We start from the raw sequence: 21,367 nt of genomic DNA, 5'->3' as shown, positions 1-21,367 counted from the left end.
CTCTCTCTCTCAAAACAAATAAATAAACTTAAAAAAGAAAAAAAGAAAAGAATTGCCTTGAGCGCCAGCTCCTCCCCATTATAACAGAGTAGCCTGGAGAAACCATTTAATTTCTTTGCACCACAGTGTTTTCATCTGTGAAGTGAGATAATGATTTCACGAGACGGGTTGAGGATTAAATGAGAAAATGTGTTTGAAAGTGCTTTATAAAATATAAAATGTGATATATGGTTGTTATTGTTTTCCTAAATATCACATTGAATTTTGGCACATCTCTGCAGCATAACATAATTCTTCCAACTTAAAAATGCCAGATTAAGTTCTTTCCTTAGGCATGTTTTGTAATCTCCAAAATTAAGAGTTCTGTACAGCTTCCACCACAAGTCCATACTGGGAATCAGGAAATCATTACTGCATTCATATGTATATAATAAAATGCCATTTGAGGTGCTCAGTGAGTCAAGCGTCCAACTCTTGATTTCAACCCAGGCCACGATCTCACGGTTTGGGAGATCGAGCCCCACATCAGCACAGGAGCCAGCTTGGGATTCTCTCTCTTCCTCTCTCTCTGCCCCTCCCCCATCATGTGTTCAAGCTCTCTTTCTCTGAAAAATGAATAAAAATAAAATGCCAGTTAACACATACATACATGGCAACTTGATAAGGAAATGCCATTTGTATTTATTTTAAATGAATGCATAGGGGGTAACGGAATTCTGTTACCATTCTGCACTCTGGTTGGGCAGAGCAAAGAGTATGACGGGAAGCTACTGGTCCAAAGATAAGGTGTTTGATCAAGGAAATGGCAGTGCAACAAGTTCGGGTGTAATGAACTGTCAGCCTCTGGGCTGACACTGACCTTCAAATGTGTTTTCTTTGGCCAGCATAGTTTTATTTTGCTATAATTGTGCATTTTAAGGACGCTTTTAGGTAATGTGTGCACCCTCCCGTTTGCTAACTATTTCATCCATCAATCCTGTTCTACTAGACCGCTTCTCACATTTATATCACCTGCCTGACGTGTGAGTGTGGACCCCTTTGCCAAAAAAGAGGCAAAAGAGATGAGGACTCTGCATTATGAAATCATAAAAACAGAAGTGAAGGAAGGTATCTAGGCATGTAAAATATGGAGGTTGAACTGTCACGAATGTGGACTCAGGCATGGAGGGAGAGCTGACATGTTCCACCTGAAAACATACATTTAGGTCACATACAAAGAAATCTGGTATGACACAGAAGATTGTAAATACCAGCAACTTGCTGGAGGAGCTTCACAGCAGTTTCTGGCGGCACATACCAAGCACATAACTGTGTAAGTTAGTGTTCTTTACTTTTCATCATCATCCTTACCATCATCACCATCGCTATGCTTGGTCAGACGCAGTGCTCGCGAGGACAAAGGCACAGACTACCTGTCTTCCTCTTTACTCCTAAATAGAGTGAATCCCCAGCATCCTGCACCGTTCCTGATATATGCTTGCTGCTCAAGACACATCTGAAGGTTTCACAAATAATGGAAAATTAGTGGGAGGCCATCCCTAGCCTTTGAGATCAACATCCAAATTCTGTTCTGATGATTTCCGACAGAGTGCTGTGCATGATTCTGAGAAAGTGTCAGGAGGAGCTCGGTCCTGTCAGGACAGCTCTGGGACTTTGATCTTCCTGAAGGAACCAAAAGGAAAGAAGATGTTGCTGGAAAAGTTTTCCTGCAGCTGCACAGGAGGCTAAGCGGATGAATTACATAGCATCTGCAGAGAAGTATGGCCATAAATGCTATATAAGCACCGGACACCATTGATATTACTATTTTAAAGAATTGAGCATCCCATTACTTCTTATGTGGTAACCTTAGCACAGCAGAATATTCTAGTTGTTCCTTCTAAAATGCCCTCTCATAAGTCTAATCATTGATTGGGGTACCAGTGGAGCATTGATAATGTTCTGGATGCAGGTCACACAGGCAGATTTGGTGTAGGCAGCATTTTCTTAGACTTTCATCAGGTCTTCCCTGAATGGTTGTAACAGCCTCCTTAACAGTCCACTGGCCTTAGGTGGTCCTACTCGGGCAATTCCTAACTATACTGGTCCATGTTCCTAATTTTATTGACCTTTCTAAACTGTGACCTAATCATGTCACTTTTCTACATTAAAACAGTCCACGATTTCTTTTGGCCCAAGAAATACTCAAATTCACATCTTGAATTGGGCTATCTACCTTCCCCTCTGAAGGTCCTACTATGATCCAGCCGCCACAGAGGACTGTGGAGTCTTTTCTTCCCATTTCTCTAGATGACTCTCTGACCTTTGTTTCCCTGGTAAACTCCTGAGCCTCTTTCAAGCATCACTTCCACCTTGAAACCTTCCCCTCACACCCATCACAGAAGCTGAATTAATTGCTTTCTTCTCTACATGGCGATAGCACTGAACAATTCTCTTGTATTGACCAGGACTGTAAGTTTTGGAAGTTCAGCTTAACTGACTTAAGCCATAAACTGGAATTTATTCACTCAGGTCACCAAACTGCCCAGGGGCGGGGCCATAGAACATCTGAAACCAGGGCCTCAGACCGTATCAGGGATTCTCCCCCAATTCTTTCTTCATGACAGAAATTATAGACACTGACTTCTCCAGATTTACGTCCATACATACTTGGCACCAGAGGGGAAAAAAGCTCCTTCCCATTAATTCCAGTCATAAAATTTCAGAGAAAGCATTCTAGTTGGCTGACTTGGTCCACATGAGCTTCCCTATGGCTCTCTCCGTGAAGGGAGGACTGGGCAATATGATTCACCCAGACTGAGTCAAGGTACTGACCTGGGAGTAGGGCACTATTAGCAACCTCCATCGGACCCCTTGTTGGCTTTATCGTGGGAAAGAAACAGTGCTCCAAAATAAGGAGGTGCAATCTAAGAAGGGATTCCAGCCAGGCAGAAAAAACAGGCATCAACCAGACAGGCTTTCAAAGTCTGTAACTAAACTAGCAGTACTCACATAGTGTTAAAATTATGCATTCGAGTGAGCCTTTCTCACTAGAGTCCAAGCTCCAGGAGTTCAAGTGCCCCTCAGAACCTGTCGCCAACACCCAGCAAGATATCTGATACTAAGTGGGAGCTCAGCTAATGTTTGTTTGTTGTTTAATTGACAAAATGGATAGCTCTCCAATATTCTGTAAATATAACATCAAGTGAACACGATTACAGAGTCCCAAAGAGTTTTGAAGTTAGTTAAATGGATGTTTATAGAACCTCTATAGTTTAACGGTCATTGAGGGATTCAGCACTTAACTAAAACACCAGAACATTTGAAGTACAACCAATATTTATTGAGTTCATTCTATTAGCATTTTTATAAAAGCCATTTAATTCTTACTAAAATCCCATGAGTTATAGGAATCACCCCTGTTTTACAGATTAAGAAGATGAAGTTAAGAGATCTTGTTTCCCTGTGTTCTCAGATGATAGGCTGCAGCAAAGGAATAGAAACTCAAACCTTCTGATTCCAAGTCTATTGCTGTGTTCTTAAGCAGATTATTTAACCTCTCTGAGTAAAATAGGGAAAATGACACTTATTTCTAAGATTGTTGTAATGAAAAAAAACCAAAAAAACATAAAATGCCAAGTGCAAAGCCTGATCCAGATTAGGGGATCAGTACATAACAGTTGCTGTGTTTATCAGAGATGTTCCTAAGACGTCTGACTCCAACATCTCTGAGGCCAGTTCTCTTCCTTGTCCCACATTCTAGGCACTCATCCTGCATTTTCCTGCTCTTTAGTGCTGCCCACTCTGTCTCCAGTAGCTTCTGTTCCCTGGGACTGACCATTGAACAGGTCATAGGCTCCTGGGCTCCCCCTTCCTTACTGAGGCCAAGCACCCAGGCTCCCTTTGCTGCCTCAAGCAACTTACCTCTAGTTCATGAAAGAGAAATACCAGGAGATGTAAGGATGTGTGGATCCTAAACCTTGTTCTGACATCAATTAGCTGTGTGACATTTGCACCGCTGTTCTCTCAAGTGTGAAATGAGGGTGTTGGAGCGGAGAAATTTCTGTATTAAATTTTATTATGCAAAGAAAATTTCAGTAAAAATATTTTCATTGCAGAGTCAAGCAATACTATTACTCGGTTTCAAAAAAAAAAGTTTTAAATATTTCTCTATCCACCAAATAAATCCATGTTGGCCTTGCCTAAGTTTATCCATTTCTATTACTTATAAGTCTTCCTTCTTGCTGTACCCAGCAAGGATTACATGTCTGTATCATACATTCAGTATTTTCTCCTGAATATAGGTTCCAGGAAAAGCTGAAGCAAAGAGGACAGAGAAGAAATAGCATGATGACATTTCTTTAGGCTCACTGCCTAGACTCACTTGGCCTGCTGCCTTATTCTCATTAGTCCCACTGACTGAATCTGATTAGCCTACCCTGATTTATTTTTGGCAACCTGGGAGCACATGGGCCAATACTTATTTTCATGGCTGATACAATCATGCCCAAAGCTGTCATTAGATTTTGGAAGATTAGTCTCTTTCCCTGGAAGATTGCACTGTCTGTGAAGCATCATGACCCATTAGATATATGTTTCTTAAACACTTTACAAAATTGAGTCTATTTATCCCTCTTTTCATTACCTCAAAAACTTTGTTATTGGCTACTACAACATAGAGCAGGGGTCCTGGGTAGCTCAGTTGGTTACGTTTCCGACTCTTGATTTTGACTCAGATCAAGATCTGACGATTATGAGATAAGATGGTGCCCCGAGTTGGGTTCTGCACTGGGCGTGGAGCCTGCTTAGAATTCTCTCTCTCCCTCTCTCTCTCTGCCCTTCTGATGCTCGTGCCCACCCCCCCCCACTGCTTTCTCTCTCTGTCTCTCAAAAATAAATAAACAAAACATACAGCAAAAAACTCTTGTCATTATGAACCTGATGTTTGTAAACTTAACTGTTTTCTGAGTTGGTGAACCAGTATTTATAACCAAAAATTAATAAAAGCCAGAGTTCAGTGTTACTGGATATTCAATGCTTGGTTTAGCATCACAGTTCCATCTGGATCACTGGCAATATGAATGCGTCCCATTTTCTAAATGTTTATTATGTTTACCAAAAGAACACAATTTTAGAAATCTGCCCATGTGTCTGAGGATGAGAGACAATATGGATAAAAGTACATTTTAAACATCAGTCCATACTGACTGTTCTATATTAGAGAGACCTGCCTACGACTGACCGGATCACAAAGCACCTAGCATATGCCAGGCAGTGGTCCTAGAACTCCAGATGCAGCTAGCAATGAGACACAGCCCCTGGCCCTAGAGGATTTGGGGTCTAGTATGGTTATAATATCATAAACACAATTAAATCTACTAAATGTTAACATAGAATTAAACTTCTGTCAATGGCCGGATATTCCTTACAAATACCAGGACCTGTAAACACTAGATTTCTAAAAAATCCGAATAATAAGAAAAAACATTTTTAGGTACACTTTAACCTCATTTAGGGAGCTGATATATGTATTGTATGCATGATTTGGCTACTGACAATGTGTGAGGTACCATTAGGTTAATTCTCAGAGGCAAATGTCCACATATAATTAATGCGATCAGCAATGCTTTCATTCATTTAACAGAGACTTACCAGTTGTGTATGTGTGTCAGACTCATTGTTAGGAAAAGAAATCAAGAGGGGAAGATAAATAAATATGTGGAACAATAATGGAACTCAATTTTGGTACTTGTGTGATAAGTGCTTAAGAGCCCAAACTAGATGTGTGGCCTGGGGCAAGTGACTTCATCCTTCTGAGCCTCAGTTTCCTTAATTACAAACTGAGATTGAAAAATAATACCTATGTCATGAGGTCATTTTGAATATTAAATGAGATGATCACGTTTATAGACTACATAGCTTCATATCTGGATCCATGTAAGTCCTAAACAAGAATTAGCAGTTTTTGTGTCCCACTTTCACAGAAGAGAAATCTGAGGTTCAGAGCAGTGAAATAACTTCCTTGGACCCCACAGACCCAGAAGATAAATTAAAAACAAGGCAGCAGTGGGGCTCCAGGGTAGCTCAGTCGGTTAAGCATCCAACTCTTGATCTCAGCTCGGGTCATGATCTCACAGTTCCTGGGATGGAGCCCCACATTGGGCTCTGCAATGACAGCACGGAGCCCACGTGGGATTCTCTCTCTCCCTCCCTCTCTCTGCCTTTCCCCCATTTGTGCATGCGCTTGTGTGCACATGCACGTGCTCTCTCTCAAAATAAATAAACTTAAAAAAATAAAACAATTAAAAAATAAAAATGGAGCAGCACTGGTATAAAGTATATGAGTCTTGTTTGATATCAGAGAGCAGAAGGACTGAATCTGCCTGTGCAGTACGGGAAAGACTCAGGAAGGAATATTTAAACCAAGTACACAATGACTTTTCAAATGCTGTCCATAAACATTTATCTAGACACTTGGAGCAGTTTTCATTCCCCTAACCGCTGCCGTTCCCACAGATCCCAGTGATTCTCAGTCTGGTTCCTTCTTCAAAGAGCATTTCAGCTTTTCTTATTAAAGATTGGCTAACCTTTAATGAGGAGGATTATCACAGGATTCTCAGTCCTGACTTTATTTTCAGAACTGACAGGTGAAAAGTGAGAGAGGAAATAACTGCCTTACAACATGCTTCTAGAATTTCCCTGGGACTACCACGACATTACTCCTTCCAACGTAAAATAGAGTGCTTCAAACCATATGGTTTCTCCAGAATAGCTGAAACCAAGGACTTCTCTGGAAGTTCAGTGCCAAGATGATTTTCATTCATTCATTCTTTACTCATTTCCACGATTTTTTTTTGTTGTGTTTATTACACAACACAACCCATGAACTGGAAAGCAGCTTTTCAACGGAGAAGAATCAAAAGCGAAAGCCTGAGAAGATCATTAGTCATAAGAGGGTTAAATCTCTCTCTTCCTGCTTTTCCCTGAACGCTAAAACACCTGTGTGATGCTTATCACAAATACTAGTTTTATAAAAATGACCTCAGCATAATTTTATTGCCAATAATCTCAATTTGACCTTCATGTCCTTTTTTTTCTCTTCTCTCAAACAGAATGCCACAACATTCCGCGTAACTGTTCGAGATGATAATCGCATCGTTGTCTCTTTAGAAGCGTCAGATGTCACGAGTCCATCATCTGTGTATGTCGTGAAGATAACGGGGGAATCAAAAAATTACTTCTTCGAATTTGAGGAATTCAACGGCACTTTGCCTCCTCCTGTTACCTTTAAGGCTAATTATCATGGCCTTTATTACATAATCACTCTGGTAGTGGTAAATGGAAATGTGGTTACCAAGCCTTCCAGATCAATCACTGTGTTAACAAGTAAGCATCATTTGTAATATCGTCCTTTTGTGTTTCTTTTTGGGGTATATTTTCTTGGGGCTCTCACTGAAAGGAAGGCAGCCCAGAACGTCAAGATCAATCGCCTTGAAGTCAGGTGAGGTAAATTCAAAGTTCTGCTTTATATTAAGAGTACAGCTGCTTGCCAGCATTTGATAATGTTTAACTGTTCCCTTTTATTTTTAAAAACTCTGCTTTAAACTCAGTGAAATAGTATGCTTTGAGACGGAATGACAATTTTAGATTCATGATTGGGCCATGTAATTTTTTGCTATATAACTTAATAGTATGATCATAACTAAACTATTTCTTTCCAGAACACATATTCTCATATTAAGCAATCTGAGTTTTGAGACAATGAATTTATACTCGTATTTAACCTGCTCAAAATTAATTATACATTTTTAGCTGAGAGAGAGAGAGAGAAAAAAGATATCATTATTTATCAGTTTCTATTCTTGACCTCGCCCTCAAAATAGCCTTGGCTTCCACTGCCCAAGAAAAACACCAAGAAAAACAAATCATTGGCATTTTAACCTTCAGTAGCCCATGTCTTAAAGTAAAGAAGTGATGCTGATATTAGGAATTTTTAGGAGTGATTTTAACTATATGTGATTTTCACTTTACTCTCTGGAACTTTAATCTCAAAGTAAGATACAGCTCTACTGAATATGTTGAGGTATATGTTGAAAGAAAAACTGTTATCTATAAGATGGTAGAATTTATCACTAGAGCAATTTAATGGCTCAGTGGAGTTCTTTTTGCTTATTGTTCTTTAGTGCAGATTTTCCAGTGGCTGCGATTTTTTAAATGTCAGCTACATGCAATCATTTTCGCCACAATTAAGGAAAAGAACATCGTGATATTTTTCTCTTGGAATAAAAGGAAAGAGAAACATCAGGAAGCAAGAACTCAGAATCAAGCTTGGAGACATATTTTTAATATGTCTGTCAGAAATTAATTAAAGTTTCCCTTGGCAGAGTCTCAGAATCAATATTGAATCCTAAAAATTAGGAATGGAATGGCACACACCCAAGACCTTCAAGGTTTATAGATATAATGAACAAATCTACGACCTACTAGAATTAAAGGAAGAACTTGCCTGTTCTTTAAAATACTATTTTAAACAAGCTGCAGAAAAAAGGTGAATTGAGAGTTAATAGGTATGGCAACAGATCTAAGTATACAATGGCTATAATACAATTTCTTGAAATCAGAAGTCCTGCATTATTCATCTTCACAATCTCATAAGCACCTGGCATGAATTTTATACTTAATACGTGAACAATAAATATTAATTCAATGTAGTTGAGCAAGTAACGGGAGAAAGAGCAGAGGAAAAAAAAGACTTAGACAAAGCAAAATAAAAGTGTTGCTGACCTAACATTCATGAACATGCATTCAGCCACTCAAGATCAGACAAAGCTCTAGCAGTCAGCCCTTGAGCTAACGGTTCGTAAAGACATTTGATAAGTAAGTAAATGATAAGTAGGTACATGGTAAGAGATTTCTATAATATCTCATTGATATTTTAGCATGTGCAATGAGTTCTATTCAAAATATATCTTTATTTTCCTTTGTGATTCCTTTTCCGACATGTGGGCTTGGAAGTGTGTTGAATATTCAAAAGTTTGACATTTTTCAGAAACATTTTTATTAATTTCTAGGTAAACGCTGTTGTGATCAAAAGGCATACTCTATATGATTTCAATTACTTTAAAATTGTTTCAGTTCATTTTATGGTCGCAAATATGGTCTATCTTGGGATGTATTCTGTACCCACTTGTTGGGTGAAGTTTTGATACATCTCAGGTCAAGTTGGTTGCTCAAGCCTTCTCTACCCATACTACTTTTCTGTCTACTTGTTCTAATAATGATGGATAGTGGTGTGTGAAAGTCTCCAATTATATCTGTGGATTTGTCTGTTTCTCCTTGCACTTCTTTTAGTTTATGCTCTGCATAATTTGAACTCTGCATGAAGTTTGACTTTATATCTTTAAACTTTAAAGATTACCGTGTCTTCTTTTTTTATAATCAGGTATCACTTGACATATAAAGTTATATTAGTTTCAAGTGTACGACGTAATGATTTGATATTTGTATATACTGCAAGATCATCACAGCAAGTCCAGTTACTATTGTCACCATTGAGTCTCAGATTTTGTTTCTTGCAATAGAACTTTTAAGATTCACTCTCTTGACAATTTCCAAACATGCAGTACAATATTATTGACTATAGTCACTACATTATACGTTACATCCCATAACTTATTTATTCTATAACTGGAAGTTTGTACCTTTTGATCCCCTTCACAAATTTTGCCCACCCCACCATCATTCTGTTCTCTGCATCTGTGAGTTTTGCCTTGTTTTGTTTGTTTTTTAGATTTTCATATACACGGGATTCTGCAGTATCTGTCTTCCTCCGTGTAACTTATTTCATTTCGCAGAATATGCTCACATTCCATCCAAGTTGTTGCAAATGGCAAGAATTCACTCCTTTTTATGGCTGAGTAGTATTCCACTGCACAGGTATACACCACATCTTCTTCATCCATTCATCTGTTGATGGATGCTGAGGTTGTTTCCGTATCCTGGCCGTTATAAATAATTCCACAATGAACATAGAGATGCATATATCTTTTTGAATTACTGTTTTTGTTTTCTTTGGATAAATACCCAGAAGTGGAATTTCTGGATCTGGTAGCTCTCTGGTAGCTCTATTTTTAACTGTTTGAGAAATGTACATACTGTTTTCCATACTGGCTGCACCAGTCTACATTCCTACCAACCATGCATATTAGTTCCCTTTTCTTCACATTCTTACTAACACTTGTTATTTCTTGTCTTTTTGATAATAACCATTCTAACAGATGTGAGGTGATATCCTGTGGCGGTTTTGATTTGCATTTCCCTGATACTTAGTGATGTTGAGCATCTATTTATGTGCCTTTTGGACACCTGTATGTCTTCTTTGGAAAAATGTCTAGTCAGATCCCAAATATTCTGATGATAACAATAATTTTATATATGTGTGTGTGTGTGTGTGTATATATATATATATATAACTAATTAATGTCCTTTCTTTTTACTATACTTTGATGATAACAATAATTTTATGTGTGTGTGTATGTGTGTATAACTAATTAATGTCCTTTCTTTTGATGATGAATTCCTTTAGCTTTTGCTTATCTAGAAAACTTTTTCGTTCTCCTTCAAATGTGAATGACAACCTTGCCAGATAGAGTATTCTTGGTTGGAAGTTTTTTTCCTTTCAGCACTTTGAATATATTTGTCACTCCCTTCTGGTCTATAACGTTTTTGCTGAAAAATATGCTAATAGTCTTACGGGGCTTCCCTTGTATGAAACTTCTCTTGCTACTTTTAAGATTCTCTCTTTATCTTTAACTTTTGACATTTTAATTATAATGTATCTTGAGTGCATCTCTTTGGGTTCATCTTATTTGGAACTCTCTGGGCTTTCTAGACCTGAATGTCTATTTCCTTCCTCAGGTTAAGAAAGCTTTCAGCCATTATTTTTCTAATATGTTTCCTGCCTCTTTCTATCTTCTCATTCTGGGACTTCTAGAATGCAAATGTTATTCTATTTGATGCAGTCCTACAGGTCCCTTAAACCGCCTTCATTTTTTTTTTATTGTTTTTTTTTTCTTCTGTTTCTCTGTTTGGGTGAGTTCCACTGCTGTGTTTTCTACTGATCCTTTCTTCCATTTCATCTAGTTTGCTGTTGAATACTTGTGGTGTATTTTTCAGTTCAGTTCTTGCCTCCTTCAGCTCTGTGACTACTGTTTGGTAATTTCTTATATTTTTATGTCTTTTGTTGAAATTTTCACTGTTCATTCATCCTTTTGAGTCCAGTGAACATCTCCATGATGGCTACTTTGAACCTTTTATCAGGTAAATTACTTGTCATTCATTAAGGGTTTTTTTCCTGGGGTTTTATTTTATTCTTTTGTTTGGAACATATTTCTCTGTTTCCTCATTTTGCTTGACTCTCTGTATTTGTATCTATGTATTAGGTAAAACAACTGTCTCTCCCAGTCTTGAAGGAGTGGCCTTATGTCAGGAGAAGAACATTATCATTCAACCTTGCCCTAGCTCTTGGTTGACTCTTGAACCTTTGTGATCAACTAAGCAGCTTGATTTATTCTTGTTGCATCCCAGTTGGATGCTAAGGGGAGTGCTAAGATTTGTCAGTGGAGATCCCGGTGGGAGTGCTAAGATTTGTCAGTGTTCCAAAGGGAGGGATCTCAGTAAACACTTAGTTTCAGGCTGATTGGAAGCCATGCTCTCAGGCAGAAGCTTTTAAGGTAAGCAAGTATGTAAAGTCCTGAGGCACCACAACTGTAAACCCTGTTGACTTCCAAACCAGTTGATCTGGAAGAGTCCCCTGGACAACTGTTGTAAAAATCAGGGCTCCAGACAGGTATACAAGCTCCTTTCTGGGAAGTACTAGCAAGCTGTAGCAAGACTTAGAAAGATTACAAAAATGGAATTGCCTGACCTAAGTTCCCTGCGCAGTCTGTAGATGTGTGGCAAACTTGAAGACTGCCCTTCAGGCTGAAGCTCCAGGACAACTAAATAAACCTTTGTCACAGACACACCGGTGGTATGTTTCAGTCTACTGCCTGTGCAGTGCCCTCAGGATGGGAGCCTGCCAACAACTGCCTCTCCAGTTGTTACAGTTCTGTGGGGCCCAGGGACAGAAATCCCCAAGCCACCAGAGCTGGCTGATCAAGGAACACCCCCTTCGTGGACTGTATGGGTTTTAGGGAGGCAGTGGGAGAGCACAGGACTGAGACACAAGCACCAGCTCTAATAAGGCATGACATTTTTTTCTATATGCAATGGCCATCTTTATCCCAAGAAATATGCTTGGTGTTGAAGTTGATTTTGTCTACTATTACTATAGATATTTTAGCTTTCTTCTGTTAAGTCTTTTCATGGTATACTTTTTTTATCCTTTTATTTTCAACCTACTTATGTCTTTATATGTAAATGGGTTTCTTAGCATTGTACTTTTTTTTTCCAATCTGAAAATGTCTGAATTTTAAGCAGAGTGTTTAGACCAGCAGTATCCAATAAAAATAGGATGTTAATCATATATGTATATTAAATTTGGGGTAGACACATTAAAAATTTTTCTGAAAAGGTGAAATTAATTTTAATAACATTTTAATTAATATTAATCCGCTCCATTTAAAATATTACTATTTCAGTACATAATCAATATAAAAGTTTACATATAACTTTTAAGGATAAGTTTACTAAAATTAAATAAAGCTTAAATTCAGCTTCTCAGTTGTACTAGCCTCATGTCAAGTGGTCAGTAGTGTATGTGGCTAGTGGGTACCAATTTTGACAGTGCTCGCTTAGAGCATTTATACTTAACATAAGTATTTATATTGTTGGATTTAATTTTAATCTACCATATTGCCAGACTGTTAGTGTGGGAGATTGAGGCAAGCTGGGTTTAAGGTATTGTCACTTTCAGTTCATCACAGATTTCAAATTTTTCCAGTGTTTTCTGCCAGCAGTGGATGAGTATATTTCTCAGTGCTCCAATTCTACCCTCAGTATCGATAAGTCCTGAACACCCACACCACTGGTCTCCATGATTTTGCCCCTCTTCTCACAATGGATCGCTGTTGCTTTTTACTAGTGCTAAATTTTTGGTGAGCATAAGGGAGGTTTTTAGTTCTCCTGATCCAGCCTCAGGCTTAGGCAGATCCTGTGATCCTGCTGGGAAATTGTCAGCATTCCTACCCCTCATTATACACTGACAGCTAGTCTACTTGGGTTGGAATTTCTGTGTTTTCCCCAGTAGTAGTAGAATTCTACTTTGTATGAGTGCATGATCATAGGTCCAAGGGAGATTCTGCCCCTGTCCCAGGAACAGACTCTTTCACTTCTATCCATCCCTCAGAAGGGGGTATCTTTGCCTGAGAACTTGAACAGAAAGTTGTTTCTGTCCTTCCCCAGTGCCTTAAGGCTTCTGCTTTGTATTCAGGAAAGATCCAGGGAATTGAGTAAGGTTTCAATGTGATCTATTAGTGGAGCAAATTATCAACTGCATACCTGTGCCACCCCAACCCCCTGGGGGGAGGGGAGGCTCTTACCCTCAATATTCTCCTGAGCACCTGATTAAAGCCCACAATAAGAGCTAGAAAGAGAGTGTGGACTCTACTTGTGTCTGGGCCTCCCAATCATTTGAAACTAGCGCTGTCCTAGAACTTTTAGGTGGTGGAAATATTCTATGTCTGCATTGTCTAGTACAGTAGCCACTGATTTTGAATTTTATTTAATTTTGATTCATTCTGACTCTGATTAAAATAGCCACAGGTGGCTAATAACTATTCTTTTGGACAGAGCAGTTCTAAACTGTCATTGGAAACACACTCAGCCCTTATGAATTCATTAAGATCTCAGTTGCTGTCTTCTTTCCTGCTTCAATGGGGCCCTTCCTCTTCCTGCCATGCTCTACTACAGGTGAGAAAGTCCCTCCTGTCTGCAGGGGGCTTGCCACTCCTGAGTATTTAGTTCATTTGATTGCCTGGCAACCTCACTTCCCTGATAGGTTCAAGAAAAGTTATGATCTCGTGGATTATTTCGCTTTTTCTTCTTGTTGGGGGTTGAGTGTGACATTGACTTGTAGCTTTCTACATCCTAAGTGGAAGAGGAAATTTGCATTGATTTCTAAAGAGCAGAAATTAATTAGTGATGGTTTCTTATCTCTCATCTTCTCATTTTTAAAGACTCAGTTACATCCCCCCAGATTTTAAAAGGGATAATAAGTTCAGAATATAAGAACTGGGAATTAAGGCACAAATATTAAGGCACAAAGGCGACATTTGGTTTCAGCTTCCTCCTTTAAAAAAAAAGTGGGAATTAAAGTACATGATGACTAAGATTAGTTTTGAGCTCTAAAATTACCATTATTTGTCAGTTAATGATGTGTTTTTTGCCATCTTTATTTTTATAACAAGCAGTTCTTTTTAAAGTTTAGGAAGCATGCATAGTATCTGCTCAAGGAGTTGACACATTGTTTTTGAGAATAAAAGGGTATATTTGTTGCAGTCATTTGTTGTGTGTTAGATGCTTGTCTTGATGAAATAAGCAATGACAAAGCAACTGGCCTTGGGACAGTCCCTTGCTACTTGTCTATAGCTGTTCTGAGTCTGACGCTCTTAGAGAAAGCTGAGAAACATGGCAAAAAAAAAATCAGCACAAAGAAGTCAGTTGGCCATTTCAAAGGAATTTTACAACCCTTAGGCTCTGACATCTGGTTAATATTTAATTGATTGAGAACCTTCAGTATATTGTCTGCACTTTAGAGAGAAGTTGCTTCTCAATAGATACATTAATACATGACAACAATTGCTTAAAAATTGGGGAATTGTTATTTGTATCCCCCTGTCTCATGGGTTAGCAAAATCTGAAAGAGAGTAGTTGTAAACATTGCCAAACACTTTAGAGACACTCTTCAAATATAATATTTATAATATATTCTACAAATATAAACATATATCCATACATTATACAAATATAATGTATTATAAATAAAAATAATGCATGAGTTTTTATTTTATTTACTGTGCACAGTCTGTATGTCACATCCTATGTTCTAGAAAAATAAAGATAAATAAATACCCACACTGAAAGATGGTATACTGTAGTGTGAAAAACAGACAAACCATTACAAAAATATAAATGCTGTAAGAGATTTATGTGAGAGAGACTGCCCAGCTCTCCTAGGAAACATTGGGAAGGCACCTTAAAAGAAACACATATTGAAAATTTAAGGAAAATTTGCTAAATGAATAAAGAATGTAAAGCGTTACAACAGAATCAAGGGAAGCATGTTTGCAAAGAATGGAGGCTTGCATAGCATGACCCACTTGTAAATTACAAGGAGTTATGATGGCAAGCATCCATGGTTCCAGAAAATGATGGGAAAAGAGGCTAGAAAACTTGAGAAGAACCTTGACTACCTTACAAAGGAGTGTAGACTTTATATGAGAGATGAGGAATGGTGACAGATGCAAAGACATGACATAGTAAGATCTGATTGGGGAAAGCTTATTATACCAGAGCGGCAAGTCATAGAATCCTGAATCGTGTGTTGGAATGGGCAAATTGTCAAGCAGGTAATTTGAGTAGTGGTTCAAAGTATGAACTTTAAAGCAAGTAAAGAAATCTAGAAACCATATGTGTAGCATTAGATAGGTTGTTATTTTCTTTAAGTCTTAGTTTCTAAGTCTGTAATCTGTCCCAGTGGTTGGGGTTTCTGTAGAGACTTATATAATAATTATTTTGTTTTTTTGTTGTGGTTGTTGCAGTTATTCAACTCTGTTGTTGCAGCACAAAAGCAGCCATAGGCAGTATATAAGCAAGCAAGCATGGTTGTGTTCCAGCAAAACTTTATTTAAAGACACCAAAATTTTAATTTCATGTAATTTTGATGTGTCATGAAAAATTATTCTTCTGTTAATTTTTGTCAACTATTTAAAAATGTAAAGGCCATTCCTACCTCACAAGTCATATAAAAACAAGTGGCAGGCCAGATTTGTCTTGGGGGCCGTACGTTTGCTGATTTGGGAGAGGGTGCTGTAAAACAATGTCAGTATTTTGTAATGTGAGAAATGTTAAAATAAACTCCTTAACAAAATGTGTAGCACTTAATATAAGATCAATAAATACAAACAATACCAATGTCATTAAATAGAAAATTACTTAAGGGGTTGGAAGCAAAAGAGAGTCAACACAGATTAGGCAGGGCAGAGGCAGTGAGGTAGAAGTAACTGGTTTAAGGCAGAGATTCTGACAAAAGTGAGAGCACCAGGTAGCCTGCAGGCTTAAAGATTTTGAGCAGAAACAAGTAGAAAAAATTAAGATGAGATTTGAGGCAGGGAGAATAGTTTGGAAAGCTTTTGAAATATTCTGGGAAAGAAACGGTGAAGACTTGAACTAAGCTTATGGGTGTGTTGGGAGCCATGACTCTTGGACCACAGGAGGCTGCTGCCGCCAGCTCACCTCAGTAGCCTGTTTGAATAAAGCTGAGATGTCAGGTTAGGTTCCAAATCACCATCTAAATGTTTATTTTTGAGACGGGGGGTAGGGACAGAGAGAAAGGGAAACAGAGGATCAGAGCCCGACACGGGGCACAAACTGATGAACCATGAGATCACGACATGAGCCAAAGCCAGACACTTAACCAACTGAGCCGCCCAGGTGCCCCTCCAGATCACCATCTAAACATAAGTTAGGAACTCTGGCCTGGGACCTGGGAACAGTCTTTTTTTTTTTTTCTCCATCAGAAGCGAGGGTCTAGTCACAGGTTTCTTTCCCTCAAGAGGAATGTGTTAGAACAGGTAGATTCTTAGATTGATCACATCAAAAGCAAGGATACTGGTCACTGACCCAACAGCTCTTTTAGTTTTAATCCATAAAAACAGAGCAATCTCAGAAAGAAGCACCTCTTAGCACTTAGCAGTTACCCATAAGCACAGGGTTAATTCCACTTTCTTGAAAATAGTATTCGCCCCACATTTGTTTTGTTTCTTCATCATCTATCTAAGATAGTCACCTACAGAACTTTAAGAAACTTCTTATTCATGATTGTCATGAATGATTCAAAGGTAATTAAGGAACACAAAACAGTCTTCAATTTAAACATCAGATTTTATTATGGGGACACCTAATGAGAAAAAAAATAATCATATTAAATGTCATTAAAATTTTTTTGATTAAAAGAAAAAATGGGCATTTAATGTTAGGATTTCTAGAAAAAATAATGCAGTAAATACATGCTTGTGATGCACTCTTTACTCCTACCACAAAGCAAAAAGAAAACCATAAGTACTTTGGTAGCCTCAAAAATAAGTTAGTTGTCTCTAAGAATAACACAACAGAAACTCCAAGCAAGGAGGTGCACTGAAGCCCTGGGGCCTCTGTGCTCTATATTTGAAAGAAGACAGCCCTGATCTTGGGCTCCAATAGAATATGGATTGAAATTCTTCATACTAGATGGGCACTGAGCTAGGCTTTCTGCTTGGAGCAGAGATCCTTTCTGCCTGTGACACAATTATAGATGGAGGCCTTGAGATGCAAGGAACACACACAGTCAGTTTTACTATCAAGGACCAAGCTAGTTATCCTCTAATTTGGAATGAATTTGTGATAGCCACTCTATCTCCCACAATATGAAGAATTTCAGGTAACATCGTATGCTCTGTTTCTAGACTAGGGGATGTGGTGAGCTGAAAGAAAGCTATGGCTAAACTGCCTCAACAGCAGGAAACAAGAAATGGGACAAAAAGAAAACAAAAAATTAGCCTAGGGCCTGCATTTCAAAACACACAAAGAAATGTCTGCTAAAAAAGATCAAAACAACAACTCTAACATTGCAAATTATATTTTATATAGCAATCTGACAACAAATGTACAGTATGCTATGATGTTCAAAGAAATAAATATAAGAATTGCATCAATTTAAAGGGATTAAAAAATTATGAAGCAAAGATTGGCAGAAATTAAACAAAAATATCAAAAAAGCATAAAATAAATGTTTTAGAAATTAAAAATACACTTATTTAATTTAATATTTAATTGGTTAGATGAGACAAAATTATCTGAATGCATCAAATTTAAATTTAATTGAAAAACTTCAGTAGATAGGATAAATTCTATACTGATAACAATTAAATAGCTAGTAAACAAAGATAATACTGTGTGATTGCTTTATAATTATAATTGCCTTACAATTCTCAGGTAGGAAGGTGGGAGAGGCTTTAAGAGGTTAAGAGTTCAAGAAAAAGAGAATGGAGGAAATGATGGGCACAATATTTCAAGAGTTGATTATGAAAACTTCCAAGACTTGAAGAGTGACATCAATCTGTAGATGGACAAAGCATTCCAAATACCTGGTAGCGTAATTCAAAAATAAGACAACATCTAAATATGTGATGGTGAAACTGCAGATTCCCAAGAATAAATAAAAAGCTTAGAACCTACCAAAGGAAAACCAGTATCGTAGCTACAAAGGAAAACTGACAGAAGTTTTCTCTTGCACAGTAATTGATTAAAGAAACAATGGAGCAATAGCTTAAAAGTAGTGAGAGGAAATCTTGTAATTTTATGCCCAGCTAAACTACATCAAGAATGAAGATAAGGAACCTGTCCAGAATACAAAGTCTAGGAGAATTTAACACTTAGACTCTAACTTAAATAACTATTAAATGTGTTTTAACAAGGAAGATAAATCTAGAAGGAAGGCACAGGACACACACACAAAAAAAACAAAACAAAAAAAACCTGTGGGAATGTGGAATACAACAAAAGTTGTATTACAAATTAGCAGAAGAATATGGAAAAAGAATCCATGAAACAGGCAAAAGAACCAATTTTACGAAAAGAAAAGCTGAATGACTAACATTAGAAAAGATAATTAACCTCTTTCATGAATTAAAAGAAACAAACTTTCACATGGCAAATTTCATGTGGCAAAAATTAAAAAGGCTGATATGAGCAAGTGCTGGATAAGAATATGGAAAAAGAGGGACTATCATACACTGCTTATCGAAATGTAAATTGACAGAAAGTTAGAACACATTTTTACAATAGCTCATACAATTGAAGATGTGCATACCATACTATCCAGGATTTCCAGCTTCCAGAAACATGTCCCAAGATTATTGCAGCATTATTTGCAAAAGTGAATGACTGAAAGCGATCTAACAAAATAACAGATAAACAGTATAGTGTGTATAATTCTAAAGTGAACACTAAAATAAACTTCCTAGAAATACTCGAATCAAGATGGACAGCTCAAAAGCAGTGATAGGTAATAGAAGTAAGCTTCAGAATGATTCATATAATATGAGACCGTTAACATACTTTAAAACACGTAAAATAACATTTCACATGGATGTCGTACACATATAAATATAAAAATAAAAACACATCAGAAGATAACCACCAGATTCAGAGTAATAATTGACTTCTGGCCATTGTAGGAAGGCAAATAGGATCTGAGTAAGTTATATGAGGGAGTTGCAAATATATTTTGTAATGCTAAACTTCTGGAACAATAAAAAGATTGAGGACAAAAAAGTTATAAACAAGCAAAAGTAATAAATGATACACATATTCTAACAATTCTATTTCTTTATCTAGTCCAGCCTGGTCCCCAAGGCAAGAAATGGAAGTGTAAAGAGGAAGGAATATTGAATTAGATCAGAATTTAACCTTGCCATCACTGAAAAACACATAATAACAGCTCTGGTTTATAGCACACCCCTAATCGCAAAAAAGAAAAAGAATGAGGGAAGAAACTGGAGAGACAGTAAAACATTTTTAGAGAATGCACTTGAGTGCTATTGAAAATAGTAATTCTTGGATTGAATTTGCCTCTGTAATGCCTGGGCTTGCAGTTTAGAATTTATAGCTGACCTGGGTCACTTAGGTTGAAGCTCAGAGACCTATAAGAAGAGAACATGCAAATAGGCATTTTTAAAAATTCGTTTAGTTTAAATTTAAGTAACTTGCAGCAGAAAAAAAAATATCACAAAATAAAATACCCATGCTGTAATCCTCATCTATCTCTTGAATTTCAAAGTTGGGCTGTGGCTTTGATGTGCATACTCCATGCCACAGGGAATGAAAGATTGGGTGGGCCTCTCACTTTTCCATAGACAGAACCCTGGTGAGGGTGGGAAACAGGACTCCAGGCCTGGAAGAGTCCGTGCTCAGTGGCTGCTTTTTGTTGTTAGCTTTCATTTTGGTTCTCTTAGATCCAGAGGCAGTAGGTGGATTTGGTAGACTCCCTGGGTTAGTAAAGGGACTGGGTTGAAAGAAAGACCTTCAAATAGTTCAAAACTTCTTTGGGATTAATCAAAGAGCAATACTCAAGAGTCTTCAGGGGTTGGTTGGTGGGTTTGCTAACATGACAAAGTGAATTCACTCTGTAATTGTTACCTTTAAGCAGGAAGACTCAGGACACATCAAAGATAAAATAGAAACATTTTAACCAGAAAATATAGCATTTAGTCTACAGGGACATGATCACAATATATACCCTAATATGAAGGCCCTTCCTGACTTTTTGATAGTTTGGCTTGGTTTTTTAAGAAAACTCCAGGAAAAATCAAAGCTTTAACATGTTGCTTCAATCCTTCCTGGATCTCTTTAATCAGAAGAAAAAGCTAAAATAGATTATGATCCTGGAGGGCAAAATGAAAAATATTTTTTTTCATTGGTTGAGACAAAGTAGATTGAAACAAGGTAGGTACTTGATAATTGTGGAATAAGTTAAATTAAATTTTGCTGTCCTATGGTATCAAAATTGAAAATTTCAAAGTGTAAAATTTAAAGTAAGGATATTGCTTCCCTTTGGACTATAGATGATTTCCAAGAATTGCTAATGATAACACTTTGAATCAAATTTATTTTTTTCTGTAATACAATAGTTGACTCCAAACTAAGTTATTTAAAAGATTTTCTCAAATAAAATGAATTCAAGTAAAACTTATCCAATAACACCATAAGAGGGGCGCAGGAGTTCAATTATTTTACAAGATTTTTGCTGAAGAATGGGTTATGGAGGAGATGCACACATACATTAAATTGCAGTTTTAAAAAATGAGTATTTAAAAAGTTTGTAATGAATTAATAAGTCAAGCGAAATATAAATGAACATTTTTTCAAACTTCTGCAGGAAGAGGGGTTTGATAAACACCATAAATTATGATTCTCACAACCTAGGATGGTTTACATTCTTATACTTAATATAGAAAAATAAGTAGTAACTTCACACACAAAAATAAAAGATGACATAAACATTTATCCTTGGTCAGGGCCAAATGTATTTTCTGCTGCAGGTCTGTTTTTAATATCAAGTTTTCTTGGCTTGGAAAAAAGAAAAATGAACTAGGAATTTGAAGACATTGGCTCTGCCACATACTTAAGT

General features: G+C 37.3%; 1 protein-coding gene across 2 annotated transcripts in view; it reads left to right on the top strand.

The window, feature by feature from the left end:
- PTPRO (protein tyrosine phosphatase receptor type O) overlaps window positions 1-21,367 on the top strand; it is a 239,493-nt gene that overhangs the window by 125,663 nt on the left and 92,463 nt on the right. For both annotated transcript variants that reach the window (XM_019452080.2, XM_019452079.2), the window contains exon 2: window positions 7,092-7,365. In XM_019452080.2, coding sequence (XP_019307625.1) covers window positions 7,092-7,365 — 274 coding nt within the window. The remainder of the gene's footprint in view (window positions 1-7,091; window positions 7,366-21,367) is intronic.

Source organism: Panthera pardus, unplaced genomic scaffold, assembly GCF_024362965.1.
Source record: "Panthera pardus isolate Hobbes unplaced genomic scaffold, ASM2436296v1 HiC_scaffold_6, whole genome shotgun sequence".
In the NCBI taxonomy this organism is placed as follows: Eukaryota; Metazoa; Chordata; class Mammalia; order Carnivora; family Felidae; genus Panthera; species Panthera pardus.
Note: the sequence above shows the minus strand (reverse complement) of the source record. Positions and strands in the feature narration are given on the sequence as shown.